Raw genomic sequence first — 22450 nt, 5'->3', positions numbered from 1 at the left:
TATGTTAGGGTGTGATTTTTATGAGAAGGAAAAAGGAATAAATTTTCTCTCTCTAGAAAATTAGGGTTGATGTTCTCATCTAATGGAGGCTCCCACAAGCCTAGTTTTCCAAGGTAATTCATGGAGGCTTATGAGTGATTCCTAAAGGCAAAATAATTACCAAGAAGATTGAGATCCAAGTAGAAGGCATCTTGCTAAGGGATCTACAATAAGTGAGAACATTCACTTTAGAGGAAAGTTTTAAAGGTTTACTCAGACCTTTGATGTAAGTATTCAATCCATTAATTGAATGATACACCATATTTATTTTTGCATAAAACTTGTCTCTATGTGATGAATCAAGATCTATGAATTTAAATCCCTCGAAAAGTTTTTAAAACTAGCACGTTTCCCAACATCCATAACTTCTATTCAAATAGTTTATGTATCTGTACAAACGGTTTGACCGACTCGGCTCCCGGTATGACATTTGCACATTTACAGGATTAGCTGGCAAAGGCATCCATCCAACAGCAGATCCTTTAGATTCAACGTCAAGATAGCATTGCACAGAACACGTATCTATTGAAAAGTCAATGCACTTGAGTATACTGCATGCATATATATAGCAGTAGATAAAAACATATACAAATAAAGCCCTTTAGATCCATCCAGAACAGCTCTGTCCTAGCTTGCTCAAACCAACCAACCCACAAGTCCTGACAAACACAAAGCTAGCTAAATAATAACAAATCGGTAATGGCCAAAGAAGAAAATTCAGAGCTTGAGTGGATGTTGGAATTTATTCAGAGAGATATACATGAAAACAGATCATGCAACACAGTCTCTCATGGCTGACGAACTGTCGGCGCCAAGGGTCTATGGCATGTATGAGGTCCCTGATGTGCTTCTTGAACAAAACAGAGACGCCTATACTCCAAGCTGCGTATCTATTGGGCCTCTTTCCAGATTGTGGAGAGAAGATCTAAATGAGATGGTGGCGGTGAAAAAGAGGTATATGTGTGAGCTTCTTGAGCGAAATGGAACATTTGGGGCAACACTAAGAGAATGTACGGAAGCTATGTTAAAGTTGAAGTCCCTTGTTGAGGATTGCTATTCCAAAAGCTATGAAGACTTCTATTATGTAAGATACATGTTGTTAGATGGTTGCTTCATAATTGAACTTCTTTACAAGAAATACGTATATATGTCTGACCCAATTTTGCAGAACCATTTGAAGTACAATCAGGTCAGACATGACCTGGTATTGCTCGAGAACCAGATCCCCTTCTTCGTTCTTGAAGAATTGTTCAGGCTGACTGTGGAACGTATCCCCCCGGATAGTACTACTATGGGGCCCCACCCAGTCTCCCTCCGTAAATGTGTTCTTTCATTGTTTGGAGATATGATGGGAGTAGGAAATATTGGTGGTGAAATAGAGAACCTGAAAAACAATTCCCCTTATCACATACTCCATTTTTTACACATTTCCCACCAATCTCCTTTAGAGAAGGCACCAATATTTTACACACATATGGAAAAACCTAGATTCAAATACAACGCAACAAAACTCCGTAGTGTAGGAGTCAAGTTTGTGACCCGTAACAGAGTAAGCCTGTTTGATCTGAAATTTACTATTCCTCGTCGCTTCTTTTGTTTGTGGAAAACAGGTCATTTTAGAATCCCACGTTTCTCTATCAATGAAATCACTGAAACATTCTTGCAAAACATCATTGCTTTTGAGTATACTTGTCCCGGTGTTGACAGGTACTTCACATCGCATGCTCTTGCTATGAGTATCCTCATGGCCTCTGCCGAAGATGTTAAATTGCTGGAAGAAGCGGGAGTCATATGCAACCATTTGGATTCGGGTGAAGCAGTGTTGGAAATCTTCAAGAATATTACCAGCAATGAAAGCATTGTAAGAAATCAAAACCTTCTTTACAAGGATATGTGGAGACAGGTGATGGGTTTTTGCTCACCTTGGCGACTAGCTTTTGCTAATGTAACCACACAAATGGCAGTAGCCGCTGCCATTATCCTGAATATCATCACACTTTTGTCTTCCGTATATACTGTCCTTTCTTATTACCACAACAAGTAGGTATTTATATATGTTGATCTTGAAGTATATGTGTGTGTGCCTATTCCTTTGTTGCAATAAATCAATCTCGTTGTTTCATCTAGATCACCAGTAATTATTTGAAATGTACCGTTAATTAGAATAGTATTAGTACTTTTGAGAATGTGTGTAAGTCATTTATGTAGTGTCATCTATATGCGTGTCATTCATATTAGAACCTTTATACATAATCTCTCTCTCTTTATTGTATGATTCTGTCATTAGTGTTTGATATATTCCCCAATTGCTGTCCTTTTAAATTAATTGTCTGTTTATAAGCTGTTGAATTATCATCTGAAGTGTATTATCCATGTTACAAGACATGTGTAACACTAATTGGGCCTCTCCTTTCTGTCAGTTGGTCAGACTGAAAGATGTAAATTTGGGTTGAATATTGGAGTAATGACTTTGCCTCTAACACCAACATTAAGCCATGAATCATTCCAAATGTGAATTATTCCTTCCGTCAAAAACTCTCCAACCCAACCCTTTAGCAACCACCTCCCTTGCGGCCAATAAACTAGACCACGCCCACAAAGCTCGGCATCTTGGAGAAGCTTCAAGGTGTTGGCAAGGTAGCACACAATGCCGCTCCTTACACTGGTGGGCTTGGATCGAATGCCATAAAATGTGTGTCTTACCTGTCTTACCCTCATTGGACACCAATTGGTTTTTCAGATGAGATGGCACGGCCCAATCCAACACGAGGAAAGAGCTGTTTGGAAAGTATTTGTTTTTCAACAGCTCATAACCCAGCATGCAACTTCCAACTCTGTTCTGCCAAGAGAGGTAGATTAAACGCCTCAAAATTTCTAAACCCTTGCCCACGGTCCTTTGAAGAGCACAACACATCCCATTTGGTCCAGCGTAAACTTTTCTTAACCTCATTTCCACCCCACCAAAAATCACACGCCTATGGCTGGAAGTCCAAGATTATAGCTTTCTTTCATATGTTCCATATTAATCCCCAGCTGTGAACATAGACTTTGCCCCCAGAGAAGTACTTGAATTCGGCTAAAAAACCACTATGTTATTCATGACCTGATTTATTCTTGTATTTCTACTGTCACACTTGGTTTTTAGTAATGGATGCTGTCATGGACTCATCAAACCTACCAATCAAGTAGAAAATTGCGAATTTTTATCACCCAACTTTAATCAATCAACTCTAGATTTCTGTCTTCAGAAGAGTTCTTCCTCACTCCAGGGATCACACAGATGCTTCCTGTTTTTCTAAAGAACTGATTCCTTTTTTTAAAGAGGGTAGGATTTGTATTGAGTAGAAGAAAACTAAATAATGAGAGTCTGCTGCTGAAATATGAGCATCACATACACTATCAAGCAATCCTCCTCTACCATTATCTCAAGTGAAAGGATGACCTTGAAACTTGAAAGCCTAAATCCATGAATTGTCTAGTGTCCACCATTCTTCAGAAATTCCTTAGGCATGCATGGTTTGACGAGAGGGCTACACTCGCATAGGTTTCAACCTTCCACCTCTCTTCTTTCATTTATGCAAAATTTCATTGAAATCACCCATTACATGCATGAGTTTCAAGCTGTTGTAAAACTGACTTTTCCATAAGGATGCAACAAAACACAAAACAGCAAAAGAAGACGAGGAAAGAGAACTACGGGATGACCAAGAAATAGAAATAAACTCCAAAGATGATGTGAATCAAAGAGCCTAGGAACAAAGAGACACTAAACCAAATGACGATGAACGAAAAGAGCCTAATAACAGAAATACAAATTAGCAGATATAGAAAGCAAATGCTAAACCAACACTACAAGGTAAACAAACTAACAAAAACCAAATGGCAGACACCAAAGGAAAGGAGCAGCCTAAGAGAGCAGGCTACAAACTGGAAATGAATTTGCCTTCTTTTTGTAATAATTGCATAATTTATCATTTATTTAGAAACAAAAATGTGCTCTTCCAATGACAATGGGTAATAGGTTAAATGGTATTGATCTTTTTTTTGTAATGACCCACTCCACCACATGGTATGATATTGTCCGTTTTGGGCCAAGCCTTCACGGTTTTACTCTTGAGCTTCACCCCAAAAGGCATCATACTAATTGGAGATGACACACTTATATATAAGCACTTCACTCTACCCAGGCAATGTGGGACTGTGCACCCGTAGCTCGCCAGTATGGTAGCCTGTCAGTGTCTCTCATCCACTCACGGCACACCCGTCCACAGGGTCATTACAATTCACCTCCATTGGAAGCCCGACGTCCCCGTCGGCACACTTCCGGTTGGGTCAGGCTTTGATACTATTTGTAACGACCTACTCCACCACATGGTATGATATTGTCTGCTTTGGGCCTGAGCCCGCATGGTTTTGTTCTTGAGTTTCACCCCAAAAGGCTTTATACCAATTGGAGATGACACACTTACATATAAACCAGGCGATGTGGGAATGTGCACCAATAGCTCACAAGTGTGGTAACCTGTCAGTGTCTCGCGCCCGCCCACGGCGCACCCACCCACAAGGTCATCACAATCCATCCCCGTTGGAGGCCCGACGTCCTCATCCCACATATGTAAGTGTGTCATCTCCAATTGATACGAGGCTTTTTGGGGTGAAGCTCAAGAGCAAAATCGTGAGGGTTTAGGCCAAAAACGAATAATATCATACCATGTAGTGGAGTGGATCGTTACATTTTTCCTTTTAAGTTGAGTGTTTGAACCCATCTAGGACAATATTGTGAGTGAGAGCATGAGTGTGCTTGAACTTTTGGGAAAAATAAATACTACGTAAATAAATAATTGTGGGCTTCCAATGCTTACATGCCATGGCAAATGAGTTTAATCACTATTTTTTTTCAACAATGGTGGTCTGGCACTCCATATATACTACATTATAAGGCATGTGCAATTTTCTTGTTCCATAAGCATCGTGCAATTACTTAAAAAATAAATTGGGGGAAGAAAATTCTCTCGAGAGTAATGGAGCGTCATGTGCACTCAAGGATAGTAAGAATCACTCTATAGTGCATTACACAATAAGTACTGATAATGTGATCTCATACGTTTTTAGTGTACTTCAACGGTACTTATAATGTGATCTCAAACGTTCTTATATGTGCACTCGGGACTCAACTCAGGATCGTTCGTTAACTAAACGAGCCGAACTTAAGTTCATTTTTCAGGCTCGTTTAGTAAACGAACAATGAGCCGAGTTTGAGCAATTTTGAAGCTCCAAAAGCAACAATTTTGAAGCAGTTGCCACCAATATCATAAGTTCTTATACAGACCGGAAGTTGTAGTTACTTGTAAGTAAATCTTAATCAATCACTAACTTTTATTTCGTTTGCTAGAAGTTTTACACAGCAGTAAAAGTCATTTCATTGCTTGTCACTTCAAAGTAAAATCGAAAATTATTTTGAGAAGGATGAGGTTTGTAGACTTGATCAAAAGCCTAAACTGTATAATTGTTTTAAGTGCATTGGCAGTGACATCGTTGGATATTTTATGTAGTTATGAAAATTAGTGTTTTTCGGTTGTTTTTGTTTTAGGTTGCTTTGTTTTTATGTGTTCTGATTTAGTTAATGTTCGGTGGCTACTTATATTCTTCATTTTAGTTTTTGTTTTTATTCTTGATTATGCAAATTCCGTTGAAATATTCTTGCTTCCGAATAGTTATCTGGTTTATTTGAAAATATTGAAGACGAGTGACTCTGTTCCTATGAAACCCGCAGCAGCATCACTATTGGATGCATATTTTAAGTAGTCTACAATTGCACATGTTCACGCACGGTGTGCCCTTTTCTTGTAATAATGAATCTGTTGTTTGGTAGATATTATGGACCTCAATAATGTGATGCCACAAATAACTAGTTGTGTTTAGTAGGTGTCATGGTGTGCCCTTCGCTTCTATTCATTGAGGGCAGGATCAGCATCAGTGGAAGTAGGAAATAATTTTAAGAAAATAGAAATGTGGGTTACTTTTATATTTCTAGGATCCATAAAATAAGGTTTTGCTGTTATAAAACATGGAATTCTATGGGAACAATGAACATAAATAGTTACGAATTGAGCAAGAGAAAAAGTAAACAAAAAATGGTAGAGAAAAATTATACAAAATGGCCAGTTATTAATGGAATTCCTTGTCAGCACACTCTGAAATACTCGTTTGGCCAAAGCTTCCAAACACATCATAAGCTAAAACCGTGCTCCCCTCTCTCCCTTGGACTATCTGTTCTTATATAATTTTTTTTAATAACCAGTGAACTTTTTAAAATTTTTAGTTCTAGGGAGGATTGAACACTGTGCTTAGGAAATGGAACCAAGCAAACCCTGTATTGTTAAGTTCATTTGGAATCACAGACATATGAACAGTCTCTGTAACAACATTAGGTAAAGGATTGTTCAATCAACAGATTATCATCTATACGAAAGATCGATCCATTCTCCTTGTAGAGGGTTTCTTTATAAAGCGACTCATTTTGAATGTATTGGTGTTCAACCAAAAGTCTGACATAAATGTTATGGGGTTTGTTCACACCTTAGATAAGGGCATCTTTCATCAAGGATGTTAATAATATCAAAATTTTATGTTCAATTTCTCAATTGGTAGGACCATAGGTGCGATGATTTAATAGATGGATGACAATGTCTCTGATTCAAGTCATGATCCCGAAAAACTGAAAATGAATGGCCTTTTTTTAAAAAAAAAAATCAATGCATAATTTACTTATGCAGTGGAATAAGGTCCTTGTCCTTGAGCTGCACTCTGCTGAAGAATGGATTGACTAATTCAACCATCAAGGAAAAATTTGTATATATCGGAGTCGATGCTTATTAAGTACCTCAAAATTCAAGATCCAAGTTCTAGTGTGTATTAGTTACATGATGGTTGTTGCTACTGCTACTTCTATTAGTTTTATTTATTTTATTATCATTATTATTGTATATATGTTTATATACGAGTATATATTATTGTATATATTTATATTTTATTATTATAAAAATCAGTATTATTTTTCTATAAAAAAATCCAATCAATAACTATAATTTAGTACGGTAAATAGAGTCATGGATTTTGACCGTCCTATATTAAATGATTAGTAATAAAAATGGGTATTTTAGTCTTTTGAATATATGATATTTTAGATTAAAATATAGGAGTAAAAATATCATTTCAAACCCTTTTAAAAATAAAATGGTACTGCAGCATCTCTGTTAATTATCATGGAAAATATGAATGTGATCCGAATAAAGAAATAAGAATTATTATTATTTTTTTTCATTGGATTATTTCAATTTTATTGAATTGTTTGTCCACTTGGGCCTCATCTTTGGGCCTTGATCTTCTTTTATTTTACCTGCTCTTGGGCCTCCTGCATCCGGACCCTGATCTTTCTTTTCTTGTTTGTCTATGCATTTTGCTTTTGCAGCCCAATCTATACGGTAAATATTTACACTATTTATACAATTTGCTTGATTTTCAGAAAAAATAAAAATATAATTCATTGTATTGAAATCCTTGCCTCCTCATTTTTTATCTATAAAAGAAAAAATATATATTTATTTCTAGCTTCCCTCCCCCCCTCATTTTTTATTTATAAAAGAAAATATATATATTTGTTTTGATCATAAAAAATATATAAACATCTAATGATATACTTCCTCAGTTCCCAAAAAAAAAAAAAAAAAGTGGCCACCTTTCTATTTTTAGTTGTTCCAAAATAAGTGTGCAATTGAAAAGTTAATGTACTATTTATTTATTTATTTATTTATTTTATTTTTTTGGTAACATTATCATTTTAACCTTCTTGCATTGAATTTGTAAAAAATAAATCATCACATCACTATGGATTTATTATGAGTAAATTTGGTAATTTATTTACTATCAATATAATAAAAAGACACTAAAAATCATCTTCTTAAAAAATTAGATTCCCAAAAATTGGGATAGAAGGAGTAATAACTAACAACTACAAGTGTTTTAATACTTAAAAAAAAAAAAAAAAAAAAAAAAAAAAAAAAAAAAAAAAAAAAAAAAAAAGAGAGAGAGTTCCATACACAAACCTATTTATGCAATATACAGATAGTAATAAACATAATAAACTGATGTAAGATTGAAGTGTTGCATGGACCATGAAAACGTACAATGTTAGAGTTGCTTGATCAATTCAGTGGGATGTACACACAAATTTTTTAATAGTAGAAACAATAAATCCCAAAGTAATAATAAAAAATAAATTAAATAAATAAAACCTAGATGTATCCTAAATATATAAAACGAGATGGTTTTGAGCACAGGAAGGGAGGGTTGCATAGGATTCCCTCCAGCGGATTAGGTATCAACCAGCTTCAAAGCAAACAATCAAAGTTAGATAACGGTTGAGAATTATCAATTATTCTATTAGGAAAATACTTCTATCCTGCGCAGGAAGGATGAAGTTCATCCTACCTGCGTACGTGGCAACATATTATGGCGCCACGTGTCCAATACTAAAATAATTATGAAAATGGGTCATGCCTATTTTTACGGGTTAAACCCGCTCTTCTCTCTCTCTCTCTAAATGCAGAACCCCTAATCTCAGTCTCAGCCTCCGCCTTTCCACTCCTTCTCCCACCACCATCAACGCCATCATCCACATTGACGACCACATCGGAAGGAGACAGCTCGAGGAAGAAGAGAAAGCGAGCGTGTAACAGTGATTTTTACGACGTAAACGATTCGGTCTCTTCCAATTTCGCGTCGGTCGCGCCGGTGACGCTGCAAGGTCTAGTGCCTGTGTGGGCCGTTGGCGGTGGAGCGAGGGTTCTTCCGCCGAATGCCATCCCTGACGGAGCATTTTTCATGATTCCTCCCGCCGGTGCTGCCATTGCTGGACCTTCGAATCAGCCTCAATTATGGGCAATTCTGGTCACGGCGACCCCTGCTTTTAATGTATCCGCCTTTCCACTCCTTCTCCCACCACCAAGGCGAGTCAATGTGTACTAGAACAAGGCCAGTTGTGGGAGGTTCGTCCCACGCGCCGTACTGATGGACCTTGAACCGGGCATACAGAGACAGAGACCGTGTTTTGCTTTCACGGGTCTGTATTTTTTTTTTTTTTTGATGTAGTTTCCTGTTTTGCTTTCACGGGTTTGTAATTTTCTTTTTTAATGATTTTCTTTTAATGCCTATTGTCAATTTTCCAGTCTTATTCAGACCATAAAAAGGAAAGCAGATTTTGTGGTGGGTATTTACGATTTCTTACTTGGTTTTTGTTTTATTGATCTCTCTCTTGACAGTGATTGGGGTTTGAAGCCAATTGGTTTTGCGGTTCAAAAAGCGTTTCAAATTTTACATCGTACCTTTACTTTTGTGGCCGATCTCTCTGGCAGAGTGTGCCGACGCCGAAGTCGTTGAGAATGATTGCGTTGATGGTGGTGGGAGGAGTGGTGGAAAGGCGGAGGCTGAGAATGAGATTGGGGTCTTTTGCATTTAGAGAGAGAGAGAGAGAGAGAGAAGAGCGGGTTTAATCCGCAAAAATGGGCATGACCCATCTTCATATTTATTTTAGTATTGGACACGTGGCACAATAATATGTTGCCACGTCATCGGAGGGGATGAAGTTCGTCCTCCCCGCGTAGGATGCAAGCATTACTCTTATTATTAAATAAGTGATGGAATCTTAGAGGAAACCCACCAAGCCTTCTGTTTTGTTTTGTATTTCTTCACTCTAAATATATAAGATTACAGTACATAAAAACAACACATATAAGGCCAGTGCAGTGGTATTGGCTTGCTTGCTCAAACCAACCCACAATTCCTCACAATTTAAGACAAACACAATGCTGCCTAAATAATAATAATCAATCGGTAGTGGCCGAAGAAGAAAATTCAGTGTTTCAGGAGATGGTGATGCTTCTTCAGGGTGATATAGATGCAAACAGATCAAGCAACACACAGTCTCCTCCGATGGCTGGCGAACTGCCCGCGACAAGGGTCCAAGGCATGTATAGGGTCCCGGTTGTGCTTCGTGTACAAAATGAGGACGCCTATCGTCCAAGCTTCGTATATATTGGGCCTCTTAACGGTTGGAGAGGAGGTGTAATGGAGATGGAGGCGGTGAAAAAGAGGTATATGGGTGAGCTACTTGAGCGAAATGGAACACTTGCAAATGAGCAGAATGTACGGTAGCTATGTTACAGTTGAAGTCCCTTGTTGAGGAATTCTATTCCCAATTTTTTTTTTTGGATGATGTAAGATGCATGTTGTTAGATGGTTGCTTCATAATTGAACTTCTTTACAAGAAATGGGTAGACATGTCCGACCCAATTTTGCAGAACCATTTGAAGTACAATCAGGTCAGACGTGATCTGCTATTGCTCGAGAACCAGATCCCCTTCTTCCTTCTTGAAGAATTGTTCAGGCTGACAGTGGAACGTATCCCGTCGGATAGTACTACTCTAGGGCGCCGCCCAGTCTCCCTCCGTAGATGTGTCCTTTCATTGTTTGGAGATATGATGATGGGACTAGAATATATTGGTGGTGAAATAGAAAACCTAAAAAACAATTCCCCTCATCATATACTCCATTTTTTACACATTTGTTATCTATCTCATTTGCAGAAGGCACCGATATGGTACAAACACAAAGAGAAACCTACATTCAAATACAGTGCAACAAAACTCCAGAGTGTAGAAGTCAAGTTTGGGTCACGTATCAGAAGAGAAAGCCTATTTGATTTGAAATTTAGCACGGATCGTCGTTGCTTTTGTTTGTGAAGAAGAGCTCATTTTAAAATTCCACGTTTCTCTATCAATGAATCTACTGAATCATTATTGAGAAACCCCATTGCTTTCGAGCATTGTTGTCCCGGTATTGACAACTACTTCACATCACATGCTGTCACCATGAGCATCCTCTTGGACCCTGCAGAAGATGTTAAATTGCTTGAAGAAGCCGGAGTCATAAGTAACCAGTTAGGTTTCGGTGAAGCGGTGTCAGAACTCTTCAAGGATATTACCAGCGATGAAATCATTGTAAGAAATCAAAACCTTCTTTATAAGGATCTGTGGATGCAGGTGACGGATTTTTGCACACCTTGGTGACTAGCTCTTGCTAATGCAACCACACAAATGGCAGTAGTTGCTGTCATTATTCTGAATCTCATCACACTTTTGTACTCCATCTACACCGTTCTTTCTTATTATCGCAACTAGCAAGGTAACTATTTCATGTCTATCAGTGTGTATGTATGTCTACTATTCCTTTCTTCCAACAAATCCATCTTGTTAATTAATTCGTCTGGATCAGCATTAGTAATATGAAATGTACAGTTAATTAGAATTGTATCAGTACTTCTGAGAATGCGTGTAAGTCATTTATGCACTGTCATTTTTATGCTTGTCATTCAGATTTCTCTTTATTGTATGATTCTCATTATCATTAGTGTTTGATATCTTTTCCAATCATCTTGAATTACTATGAAGTCAATCTTATTACAATTCGTAGATCGAATTTGTTCAAAAGTGCAATATTATACTTGCATCTGCAATTATTTTAGATCCACTATAAGGTGAGACTTGAGAGACATTGACATTTAAGAAAATCATAGGTGTCTTCTGGCCTTAAAACAACATAACACTAAAAAAACAACAGAAAAAAAAAAAAAAAAAAAAAAAAAAAAAAAAAAAAAAAAAAAAAAACAATTTCTTAGAACCAAGTGAACCCAAAAAAACTCAACTAAAAAATTGACTCTAAATTATCAATATTTAAGACTAGTAAAGATTGCAAAAGGAGGACAAATCATCAATATTCAAACTCAAGCGTTGAAGAACTAAAAAAATTGACTATAAATCATCAATATCTAAGAACCAAAAAACGTTGAGATTGAATATCTTAAAAATTGTTCTTTCTCTCTCTCTTTGTTTTTCTTCTTTATTTTGTTTTTTAGAGTTATTAGGCCTTGATATATTTTATTGTTTTTGTTTAATAAAAATTTTCACATTTAGCAAAGCCCATCACTCTATACCCTCTTATCTCTTAGTTAATCGTCCAAAAACTTTTCTTTTTAAAATAGTATTAAAAAAATTCAAAAATACAAGGTAAAATAAAATAATAAAAAAAACCTAAAAAAAAAACTAGGTATACCATAAAAATAAAACCTAAATGAACCCTAAATTGGAATGAAATTAAACACAACATGCAATATCTACTAAACAAGGTCGTTTGATTGAAAAGAAAACTGAGAAAATTTATATTCCTAAAGAGAAATTGGTTGGTAGTCACCAAAGAAGAAAAACTGATGATAAATAATATACATATATATACATATATAGAGACAGAGAGAGTGTGTGTTGATTTCAAAGATTGTGTCCGCGCGCGTGCCAGAGAGATTAATTTCAAAATGAGAGGGGTTGGAGCTACGAGAGAGAATATACAATATCTAATTTAAATTTATATATATATATATATATATATATATAATTATAATAATATTGACCACAAAAGGTATTAGTGTAATTCACTTTAAAAAAAAATAATTATTTCCTTTCAAAAATTTTATTTTGAGATGTCCCATTCGAAGCACTATTTTTATAATATTTTTAAAATATTTTTTTGACATTTACTTAATTAAATAAGTACACTAATTACAAAAAATTTCCGTATTTGTCTATATTTTAACAAATATAAATTTAAAAATTCAGAAAAATATTATAATGACGTTAGTATAGCGAAGCTACCGTCAGATAGCATCATATGACATTTGAAAACACAACTCTTTAGTCTGATAAATATAAAATAAAATAAAATAAAAATAAAATAAAAAGACAGCTTTTTAGTTAGTTTTTAAAGAAAGATGGCTTTTAATATGTATAGTGTGGTTTGGAGGCACAGGAGCGGATGCATAGGATTCCCTCTAGGGAATTAGGAACTAGTCCATTGCACTACTGGAGCAGGAGGTTGAGATTTATTATTAAACAAGTGATGGCAGGTAACAAACAACTAGGCTTTTTTTTTTTTTTTTTTTTTTTTTTTTTATAACTTTAAAAATTCTCCATCTAATGGTTGACCCCATTAAACACAGAAAATCATCATATACAGGTATCCATCCAGTGCGGGTGTCTTGGCTTTTGGCTTTAGGGGTGGCAAAAATTCCAACCCGGTAGGGAACTGCCCACCCCCGCCCCGCCCCGTTTAAAACAGGATTGGAGAACTGTTTACTTAAATGGGGTGGGGATGGGGTGAGGTGGCACTGATAGATTTGACAAAAACAACAACCAAGAAGGAGACAAGGATGAAGCAACTAGCCGGTACTCCTACCGTCGTACACTCCCTCCTGCCTCCTTCACCATCTTGATCCACCGCCTCAGCCAACCTCCGCCTAAGCCGACATCCCCCTGTTTTTGCAGATATTTTTTCTCGATCATAGGTTAGTTCAAACAATAAGATCCATCAATTGATACTATTTTAAGCCAAAATCTTTTTCTTGCAATTTTTTGGTTTGGATTTGAAGTTATTAGAGGCGAGATTGTAATTTTGTTCTCGACTTTCCGAGGACGACGAATTCACAAACCGAGTGCCCATATCCATGCTACCCACCGCTAACCGACACCAGAATAGGGTGTCATATCCATGTTTTTTATGTTATATTTTTCAAATTCTAAACAGAGTGCAAAATTTGGTTTCATTAGGGTGTCATATATATGAAATGGGAAAATTCATTACTGTTAGGAATCACTAATATATTTTGATGTTATGTGAGATGTTATATATATATATATATATATATATATATATATATATATATATATAATGATTGTGATGTTGTCTTTTTTGCATAAGGTCAAATAAATGGTTGTAGAAGTTTGTTGAGGATGACCAATTATGGAGCGGGGGCGGGGGTGGCGCAAGTGGGGATGGGGCGGGTGGTGGTTATGAGGATTAGGGGTAAAAAAATAATCGGTTATGGGGCGGTTTTGGGGTAGCCAAATTTAAACGGGGACGGTGATGGGTAATGAGAAACCCGCCCCATTGCCATCCTTACTTGGCTTGTCCAAACCAGCCCAAAAATCCTGTTGCTAACAATTATTATACAGGCATGAATATACGATCAACAGAGAGTAGCACTGCACATTTTTGAAAAAAAATTCTAAGTGTTGAAGGGCAGAAATTTGAAGAATTGTGTCCATGCATGCACCATTCAAACACAAAACCATTTTTATGAGAGTTTTTGAAAAAAAAATTTAAAGATAAAGTAAAAAATGAAAGCATGAAATCCTATCTAGTAATACAAAAGATGAACAAAATAAAAGAAAAGAAACCGAAAAGAAAAGATATACAAAAGATTTCAAGATAGGCTCACAAAAGTCCCAAGCAAAGTAATGATTCCCAAGCTAGCTCCTCTCTCAATCAAATACCTAGAATTGTACAAAAACAAAGAATAAGCAAAATATATACACAAATCCTATACTAACCATCAAATGTTCACTAAGGTTAAATTGAATCAATTAAACTGTAGTCCCTAGCAACGGCTTCAAAAATTGACTGGGCCTTTGTGAGAGGTCGCTTCACAAGGCCAATATGAATGTGGTTTTAGAAGCATTGAAAGTCAATTTTACATTTATAAAACTACCACTACTATATAGCATAGTGAGTAGGGATCGTCCACAGGGACTAACGGCTGGATTCAATTTATAATTAGTGAACAATTGATTGAATAGAAAAGAAAGTTTATTTAAAATCCTAATTAAACTAAACAAAATAATAAATGCAAATAAAAGAAAAGATAAATGGATAACAGAATGGAGGTAGAGATACTTAAGTCATGGACTCTACCTTTGGCCTTGTAATTTTACCATTGCAATCAAATTGGAGAAAATATTTGTGCAATAATAGAATTGTAGCTACAAGCACACAATCACGGTCAAGAAAATATGTAAATCAATAAGCATAACTCATTAAAACTAAGCATGAATTGTCTACCTACTTACTTCTACACTAGTGTTGTAGCACAACCCATCAAATCTAAGCATGAACTATCAAACCAATTGCAATTACATCAATTAAGCACCATTGTTTAACCATTACCCACATAACTACAAGAAGTGAAGATGTTGAGATCAATCAACTACAATCAATGCATAAGACAATGTAAAGATCATAAGAAGACAAATGAAAGAATTAAACACATAACTAAAGTTGGTACAACCAAATATAATTCGCAAGGTTAAAAAATCTACACAAATAATCCCCAAATTTAAAGACAAATAATATAATACTTGGCTTAGAGCTTAATCCAAGCCCTAATAGAAGAAATCGCTAGCCATAGAGATGACGAAGATGAACATTGAAGCTCCAGTCCCCATCTCCAAGCACAGCCCAAGATCTTCAATGGTGGAAGAGAGGGTTTCTAGAGAGAGAAAATCTTCAAAGCATGGTCTTTCATGAACTCCAATCCGCATATCCTCCTCCAAAGGAGGCTTCATCCTATACATATGCTCGGATTTGGGCTCTAGGATGGTCAGAACTCGGCCCAAGGATCTTACATTTCATCCATAACCGGAGTTCATTTGAACTGAGCTTTAGATATGCTTTTATAGAAAACTATTGCGATTTATGATCGATTATATTTTCCTACGATCGATCCTATTCTTACCACGATTGATCCTGATTTTGCTTTTGGTGCTTTTCTTCTTCGTTGCAGTTTGGTTGACTTCAAAAAGCTTTAAAGCATTGGATTTAGCCCGTTTAAGCCTTATTAACCTGAAATCGACAATAAAATAAATTACAACTAAAAAGATGAATAAAGATAAATTAAGGTGCTAGCAACCATAAGATTAAGGGCCAAAATGTGCATATTTCGGCACTCATCAATGGTGTAGTACGTTTTGTTTTATGTGGTTCACAAATTATAATGCATGCAATGGTAATATGTGTGTGTGTGTGTGTGTGTGTATTTGTGTGTGTGTGAACTAGTATTTAATGTTTGATCCTCATTAATGAAGTAGCTGCATATATAAAATATCCTCTATAAGCACACACCTTATGTCTTTTATAAAGTTAATTTTCATATCTATTTAGTTGCTGGTGGGATTGACTCACATAACCACCCATTATGTCTTTTATAAGTGTGGTAGAAACTTTGTATGACTTTAAGACGCAATAATGACAATGGAGTAAGTGGAAAGCGCAGTAATACATATTTAAGACTTAAAACTTCACATAAATAACACACTACTTCATAGATAATTAAAATTAACACAATACATACATAAATAGGGATACAACAGAAGAAAATATTGACTAACACACAACATACATAAGCTCCTCCAACCCACATAAAGACATATATAAGTTCCCAAAGAAAACTATCAAAACATTAGTTGGCAGGTTACATGCCGAGCAGGAAGTTCCCGAAAGAACTACAAAATTCTTCTTCACAACACACCCTTCCCATCAGATGGAACGGGAGCCGCTTGACTCGCTTGTATCCTCCATCACCTCCACAATCATTGAATCATCGTCATCTTGCCACTCCTTTTTAAGCCGCTTCAAACGCCGTTTCATGGTCCTACACAACCTCCAAAGCCGGGCCACGTCTAGTGTGAGGTTATCAAGTCTTATTAACAAGTATTGACTAGTTGGGGGAAGATCAACGGGCATTGCTGGTGGATTGGGAGAAGGAGGAGGGTTGTTCCCTCATCTTCCTCAGCGAACTGCTCTCGTGGATCGTCCACTGCTGGTAGATGATGACATTTTATAAAGGTTGGTGGTTTTAGAAAATGTTAACAGGCTTCTATTTATGGTAAAAAAAATAAAAAAATTAATAAAAAAAAAGGATTACTAAGGATTAGACCCAAAATTAGTGATCCAATTGGTTTTTTTTATTATTCTTCACCTACTAAACTATTGTAGCAGAAGATAATTTATTATTTCACAATCAATCCTTTTACATCAGAATGAAACAAATATTTACGGATGCATTTAAAATATTTAGTGATGCATTTTAAAAAAATATTTCATTGATGTGGCTAGAGAAGACCATTTTAAAAAAATATTTAGTGATGCATCAGTAAAAAAATATTTACTGACGCATTTATAAATTCATTATCATTCTTCACCTAAACCAGTAATTATGAAACTTCATATGTGCCAGGATATACATAATTTTTTTTTATTTAAGAGAGGTGATATGATATGGACGAGGCAGCTCAAATGAAATAAATGAGTATGTTTGAACCAAAATTTGTTGTCCACCGTGATAGCATTGCCCACACATTAATTATATTTCCTAAAAACATTTTCAAAGGGGCATAAAGTAGTTATGTATATATATACTTGCATGAAATATAAGTGGGTGTGGATGCAAGTACTCTGGAACTTACGAATTTGCATAAATTATTTCAAAAACTTTAGAGAACACATGAATTGTATCTCAAGTAATGTGGATGTAAGTACACTGGTACTTACAAATTTATTGGGATATTTATTATAACATTGGAATGAAACTATGTACAAAAACATTGGGATGAGTCCTACATATGTATTTGCATAAGTGTAACGACCCATTACCAAAATTTCATCCATGTTTTGGGACAAGTTATGAGTTACAAATGTGTACATTACCAAAATTGCAAGGTAGGATCAAACCAGTGGTCCTTTAGGTGCCCATGTCCACATTTTGCTCTCGGTCCGATTGATCGAATATAAATCTGATAAATCAGATTTTTCCGTACTTAAAATATTTTGAAAGACCTCCAAAATCTACTCTCGGTACGAACAATCAGATTTCAATCCGATCGATCAGATTGAAATAGACTTAAAAATTTTTGAAGTGTCTAAATCGATCGAATTGACCAAATTTCAAATAATCATAACTTGGTTATTTCTAACCTAACTTTCCCATACTTAAATGAATATGCTCTGATTTGTACATATGTAAGCTTATAACTTAAAAGATGTACTTGAATTATATTAATTGGGCCCAAATAAATTGGAATAACTTTAGAGAACACATGAATTGTATCTAAAGTACTGTGGATACAAGTACTATCTTTGTTACGAAATTTTTGGGATTTTGTTTATAACTATGGAATGAAATGATATACGTAAAGATTTGGATGATTTGTACATATGTAATTGTATAACCCTATAACTTAAAAGATGTATTTGAATTATTTTAAACCCTAAACCCAAAAATATTAGAAAAACTTCAGACAACGCGTGAATTTTATCTGAACTAGTGTGGATGCAAGTACTCTGGTACTTACGACTTTATTGGGATATCTGCTATAACTTTGGAACGAAACGATGTACATAAATATTGGGATAATTTGTACATATGTATTTGCATAAGCGTATAACTTAAAGGGTGTATTTGGATTGTATTACTTTGGCCCTTCAGAAATTGAAAAAACTTTAGACAACACGTGAATTCTATCTAAAGTAGTGTGGATGCAAGTACTCCGGTACTTACAAATTTATTGGGATGTCCGTTATAACTTTGGAACGAAACAATGTACATAAATATTGGAATGATTTGTACATATGCATTTGCATAAGCTTATAACATAAAAGGTATATTTGGATTGTATTACTTTGGCTGTTCAAAAATAGGAAAAACTTTAGACAACACGTGAATTCTATCTGAAGTAGTGTGGATGCAAGTACTCTGGTACTTATGAATTTATTGGGATGCCTGTTATAACTTTGGAACGAAACGATGTACATAAATATTGGGATGATTTGTACATATGTATTTGCATAAGCCTATAACTTCAAAGGTATATTTGGATTGTATTACTTTGGCCATTTAAAAATTGGAAAAACTTTAGACAACACGTGAATTCTATCTGAAGTAGTGTAGGTGCAAGTACTCTGGTACTTACAAATTTATTGGGATGTCCGCTATAACTTTGGAATGAAACTATGTACATTAATATTAAGATGATTTGTACATATGTATTTGCACTAGCCTATAACTTAAATGGTGTATTTGGATTGTATTACTTTGGCCGTTTAAAAATTGGAAAAACTTTAGACAATACGTGAATTCTATCTGAAGTAGTGTGTATGCAAGTACTCTGGTACTTACAAATTTATTGGGATATCTCTATAACTTTGGAACGAACGATGTACATAAATATTGGGATGATTTGTACATATGTATTTACATAAGTGTATAACTGAAAAGGTGTATTTGGATTGTATTACTTTGGCCTTTAAAAAATTGAAAAAACTTTAGGCAACACGTGAATTTTATCTGAAGTAGTGTGGATGCAGGTACTCTGGTACTTACTAATTTATTGGGATGATTTGTACATATGTATTTGAATTATATTACTTAGGCCCAAATTAATTAGAAAAAACTTTAGAGCACACATGAATTGTATCTGAAGTAGGGTGGATAAGCATTGAAATACATATTGCGCAATTTAAACCACTTTTACTTTTGCATCTGTGCATACTTTTTGACAATAAGTTAAATATCCCTTTAAACCACACATAGCATAGCATATCAACATACAAAATAACCAATGTCAACCCTATTTTAGGTTCACAACTAGAAGTACCTTATTTAAGAAAGAATGACAATTATAATTATATTTATTTGCTTATATAAGTCTAACACTCACACCCTATCAATCATGATCTAATGTAAAGACATTAAAATTCCACACAATAAATCATACGAACTTATTATATGGTCAGTCCAATACTAAAACCATGTCAAGTATTATGTTCTGTCAAACAAAATTATAACTGGGCAATTCAATAATTATTTTGTATAAGTTAAATTTCCTATGCAACCTTACCTACCAACCAACTGTACTTCTTCCCTACTAACAAAATTAGGAAGGTAATTGACAAGACTTTTACACAATGTCATCAAATTAGTTACAACCCACAAACACTTATGTCAAACAACTCCAATGAGCACTCCCAAAATGGTCTTATAATTACACAATTTACATCAATCATCTCCTTCTTCAACATTGGCAACCCTATACAAATCCTCACGGACTTTATTCTTGGGATCATCCAATAGTTGAACAAATATCTCAGAATGCATTACTTTAGAGTCTACCTGCAAAATTTATAAATATTACACAGAAACAATACTAAAACGTGTACCTTATCTATTTTACACATATATAGAAATAATAATAATAAGACTACTTACACAAAATTTTCGACTAAAGTTACTGCCATTCCACAACTCCATGTACCTCATTAAGAACAAACCACAACTATACCTGATATGCAACAAGTATTTAAGTGATGTACTCAATAAGGGATAGTATTCGATTTATGATACGTTGAATAAAAAATTAATTATATACTTGTATTGAAAGTGATGTTTACATACGCATCATCATGTAGAAGTATTTTATGGTCTAGCTTTATTTTGTAATGTGGCCACTTGTCTTCCTCCGGGGGAACCTCAACAAACTCTTCCTATCATACAAATCAACCTTCATAGTATACATTTTTCGTAAAACAAACATTAACAAATGGGGTATTTTCATTAGATAGGTGTGTACAACATAATTGGCAAATGCAGAGTATCTATGTGGTCGTCCGAATAAGCATAGGTAGTTCACTACTTTCTTCAGCTTGTTGACAACAAGTAAAAACTAATGTTTCTCCATGATTGCTGGAAAAAATAACTACATGGTAATGAACATAACGTTAAGGACAAGAAAACAGATTGCTGAAAAATAATAAAGCAATCATTCGTATGTTATACATCTTCTACTTTAATGTAATGCACACGAAAGTACTCCAAAATCGTTCAACTAACCAGCTCACAATTGTTAAACACTGTGGAATCTTGTAGCTTACACGCTTTCTTGTATTGTTCCCACAATTTTTTAATCAAAGGCCTGTGCTTTTTTGGACTTTCATATTTGATGACATTGTGTTATTTCAAAATTTGGACGACACAACTTTCGAAATAGTACTTATTCAAATTCCCTCCTTGCTCTTGGTTCAACACTATTGCTCCAAATTTTACAATATGAATTGACAAATGAAATTGTAATAGCTTCATCATATCATAACCATAATGTTAGCCCAAGAATTGACTCTAGAGGGGGGATGAATAGAGTTAATCACAAACAATGGATAATTTTCGCAATATAGAAAAGCAATTTCAAGTAAAGTGCTTAACACAATTGTGCAACTATAAAGATATGAAATTTAGCAATTAAATAGCACAATTATAAGAGAGATAAGGGAAGAAAAATTGCAAACATTGACTCGGCGATTTTAGCGAGGTTTAGAAACTCCTACTCCTCGGCTCAAGACTCCTCTTGAGACTTCCTAATCCACTATGGCTTCTCCTTACGGGTGGAGAGCAAACCTTTACATGAAGCAAGACTTTGCTTCTTTTCCTTGCTAGGAGAACACCCTTCTCCTAGGCTTCTTTTGGGTCACACCAACCCTTACAAGTTTGTAGAAATATTGTAATTGAAATACAAGATTGAATCTCTCTTAAGATAGATATACAAGTGCAAGCTCACAAGAAATATCTCTCAAATATTGATGTACAAACTTTAGCTCTCAACTAGAGTATATATGAATATAAGTAAAGCTCAAACTCTATAAATGATATGAATGAGAGAAGATGATATAAGTGAAGAGCAAAAGCTCTAATGAACTCAATAAGATCTCTCAAGTGTAGAATAGAACAAAAGATCTATGAAGATTCGAATTAGAGCAAAAGTCCTTTGAATCCTTAGTTAAATCTCTCAAGATTTGTATATGAGTGAATGAAAAAGATGAAGAGAAAATTTGAGAACAAAATCTCTCTTTAATGCAATGTGAAGGCTTTCAAATGATGTCTCTTAATTATTTAGACATTCCCTACTCTATTTATAGAGTTTGCAAGCTCAATATAGCTGTTAGGAGTTCAATGCACAAAAGTCAAGGAGAAAAGAGCCATTGCATTTTGAAATCTGCAGATTTGACAGAAACCGGTCGATGTATGACATAAACCGGTCGACGTCTGGCATAAACCGATCGACGTATGCTCCAAACCGGTCGACGTAAATGATTTGTTCCAAAAAATTCAGTATTGCCTAGATACCAGTCAACTTGAAGTTATAACTGGTCGACGTAAAATCTGGTGCATTGACAAGTTTGACAGATGACAGCTTATGCATAAGACTTTTAGTACAGGACATCTGCACACAGCTTATTTCCATTGAAAACGTTTAAGTAAATGTCCATTTACTTTAAGTTTACAATGTAAATAAGGAAGTACCCCCCATTTAGATTCAATAAAAAATACTAAAAAATTGAAATCCAACTAAATCAAAGTGTAGAAATTCAGTTTTAGTACAAATTTGGATTTCCGACAGTTTTGGTAAAAATGAATCCTTATGTA

The 22450-nt window shown here is 35.1% G+C and overlaps 3 protein-coding genes across 3 annotated transcripts; all 3 read left to right on the top strand.

The window, feature by feature from the left end:
• The first annotated feature begins 804 nt into the window (after positions 1 to 804).
• LOC132311409 (UPF0481 protein At3g47200-like) lies at positions 805 to 2215 on the top strand. Its single transcript, XM_059809311.1, has 2 exons — positions 805 to 1123; positions 1208 to 2215. Exons 1-2 carry the CDS (start codon positions 830 to 832, stop codon positions 2081 to 2083), a joined length of 1170 nt encoding a protein of 389 aa, XP_059665294.1. The 5' UTR covers positions 805 to 829; the 3' UTR covers positions 2084 to 2215.
• Positions 2216 to 8604: 6389 nt separating this feature from the next.
• On the top strand, positions 8605 to 9573 carry LOC132314008 (transcription factor TCP19-like; the record flags this gene model as incomplete). Its single annotated transcript, XM_059812932.1, has 1 exon — positions 8605 to 9573. A coding segment is annotated over one exon (462 nt), but the record flags the coding sequence as incomplete, so codon positions are not given.
• Positions 9574 to 9966: 393 nt separating this feature from the next.
• On the top strand, positions 9967 to 11165 carry LOC132314007 (uncharacterized). The gene is made up of 4 exons (XM_059812931.1): positions 9967 to 10242; positions 10365 to 10418; positions 10683 to 10762; positions 10844 to 11165. Exons 1-4 carry the CDS (start codon positions 9967 to 9969, stop codon positions 11163 to 11165), a joined length of 732 nt encoding a protein of 243 aa, XP_059668914.1.
• The last annotated feature ends 11285 nt before the right edge of the window (positions 11166 to 22450 follow it).

Source organism: Cornus florida, unplaced genomic scaffold (genome assembly GCF_030987335.1).
Source record: "Cornus florida cultivar Cherokee Brave unplaced genomic scaffold, ASM3098733v1 CherokeeBrave_3.0.0_Hap2_Chr06, whole genome shotgun sequence".
NCBI classification, from domain to species: Eukaryota; Viridiplantae; Streptophyta; class Magnoliopsida; order Cornales; family Cornaceae; genus Cornus; species Cornus florida.
Note: the sequence above shows the minus strand (reverse complement) of the source record. Positions and strands in the feature narration are given on the sequence as shown.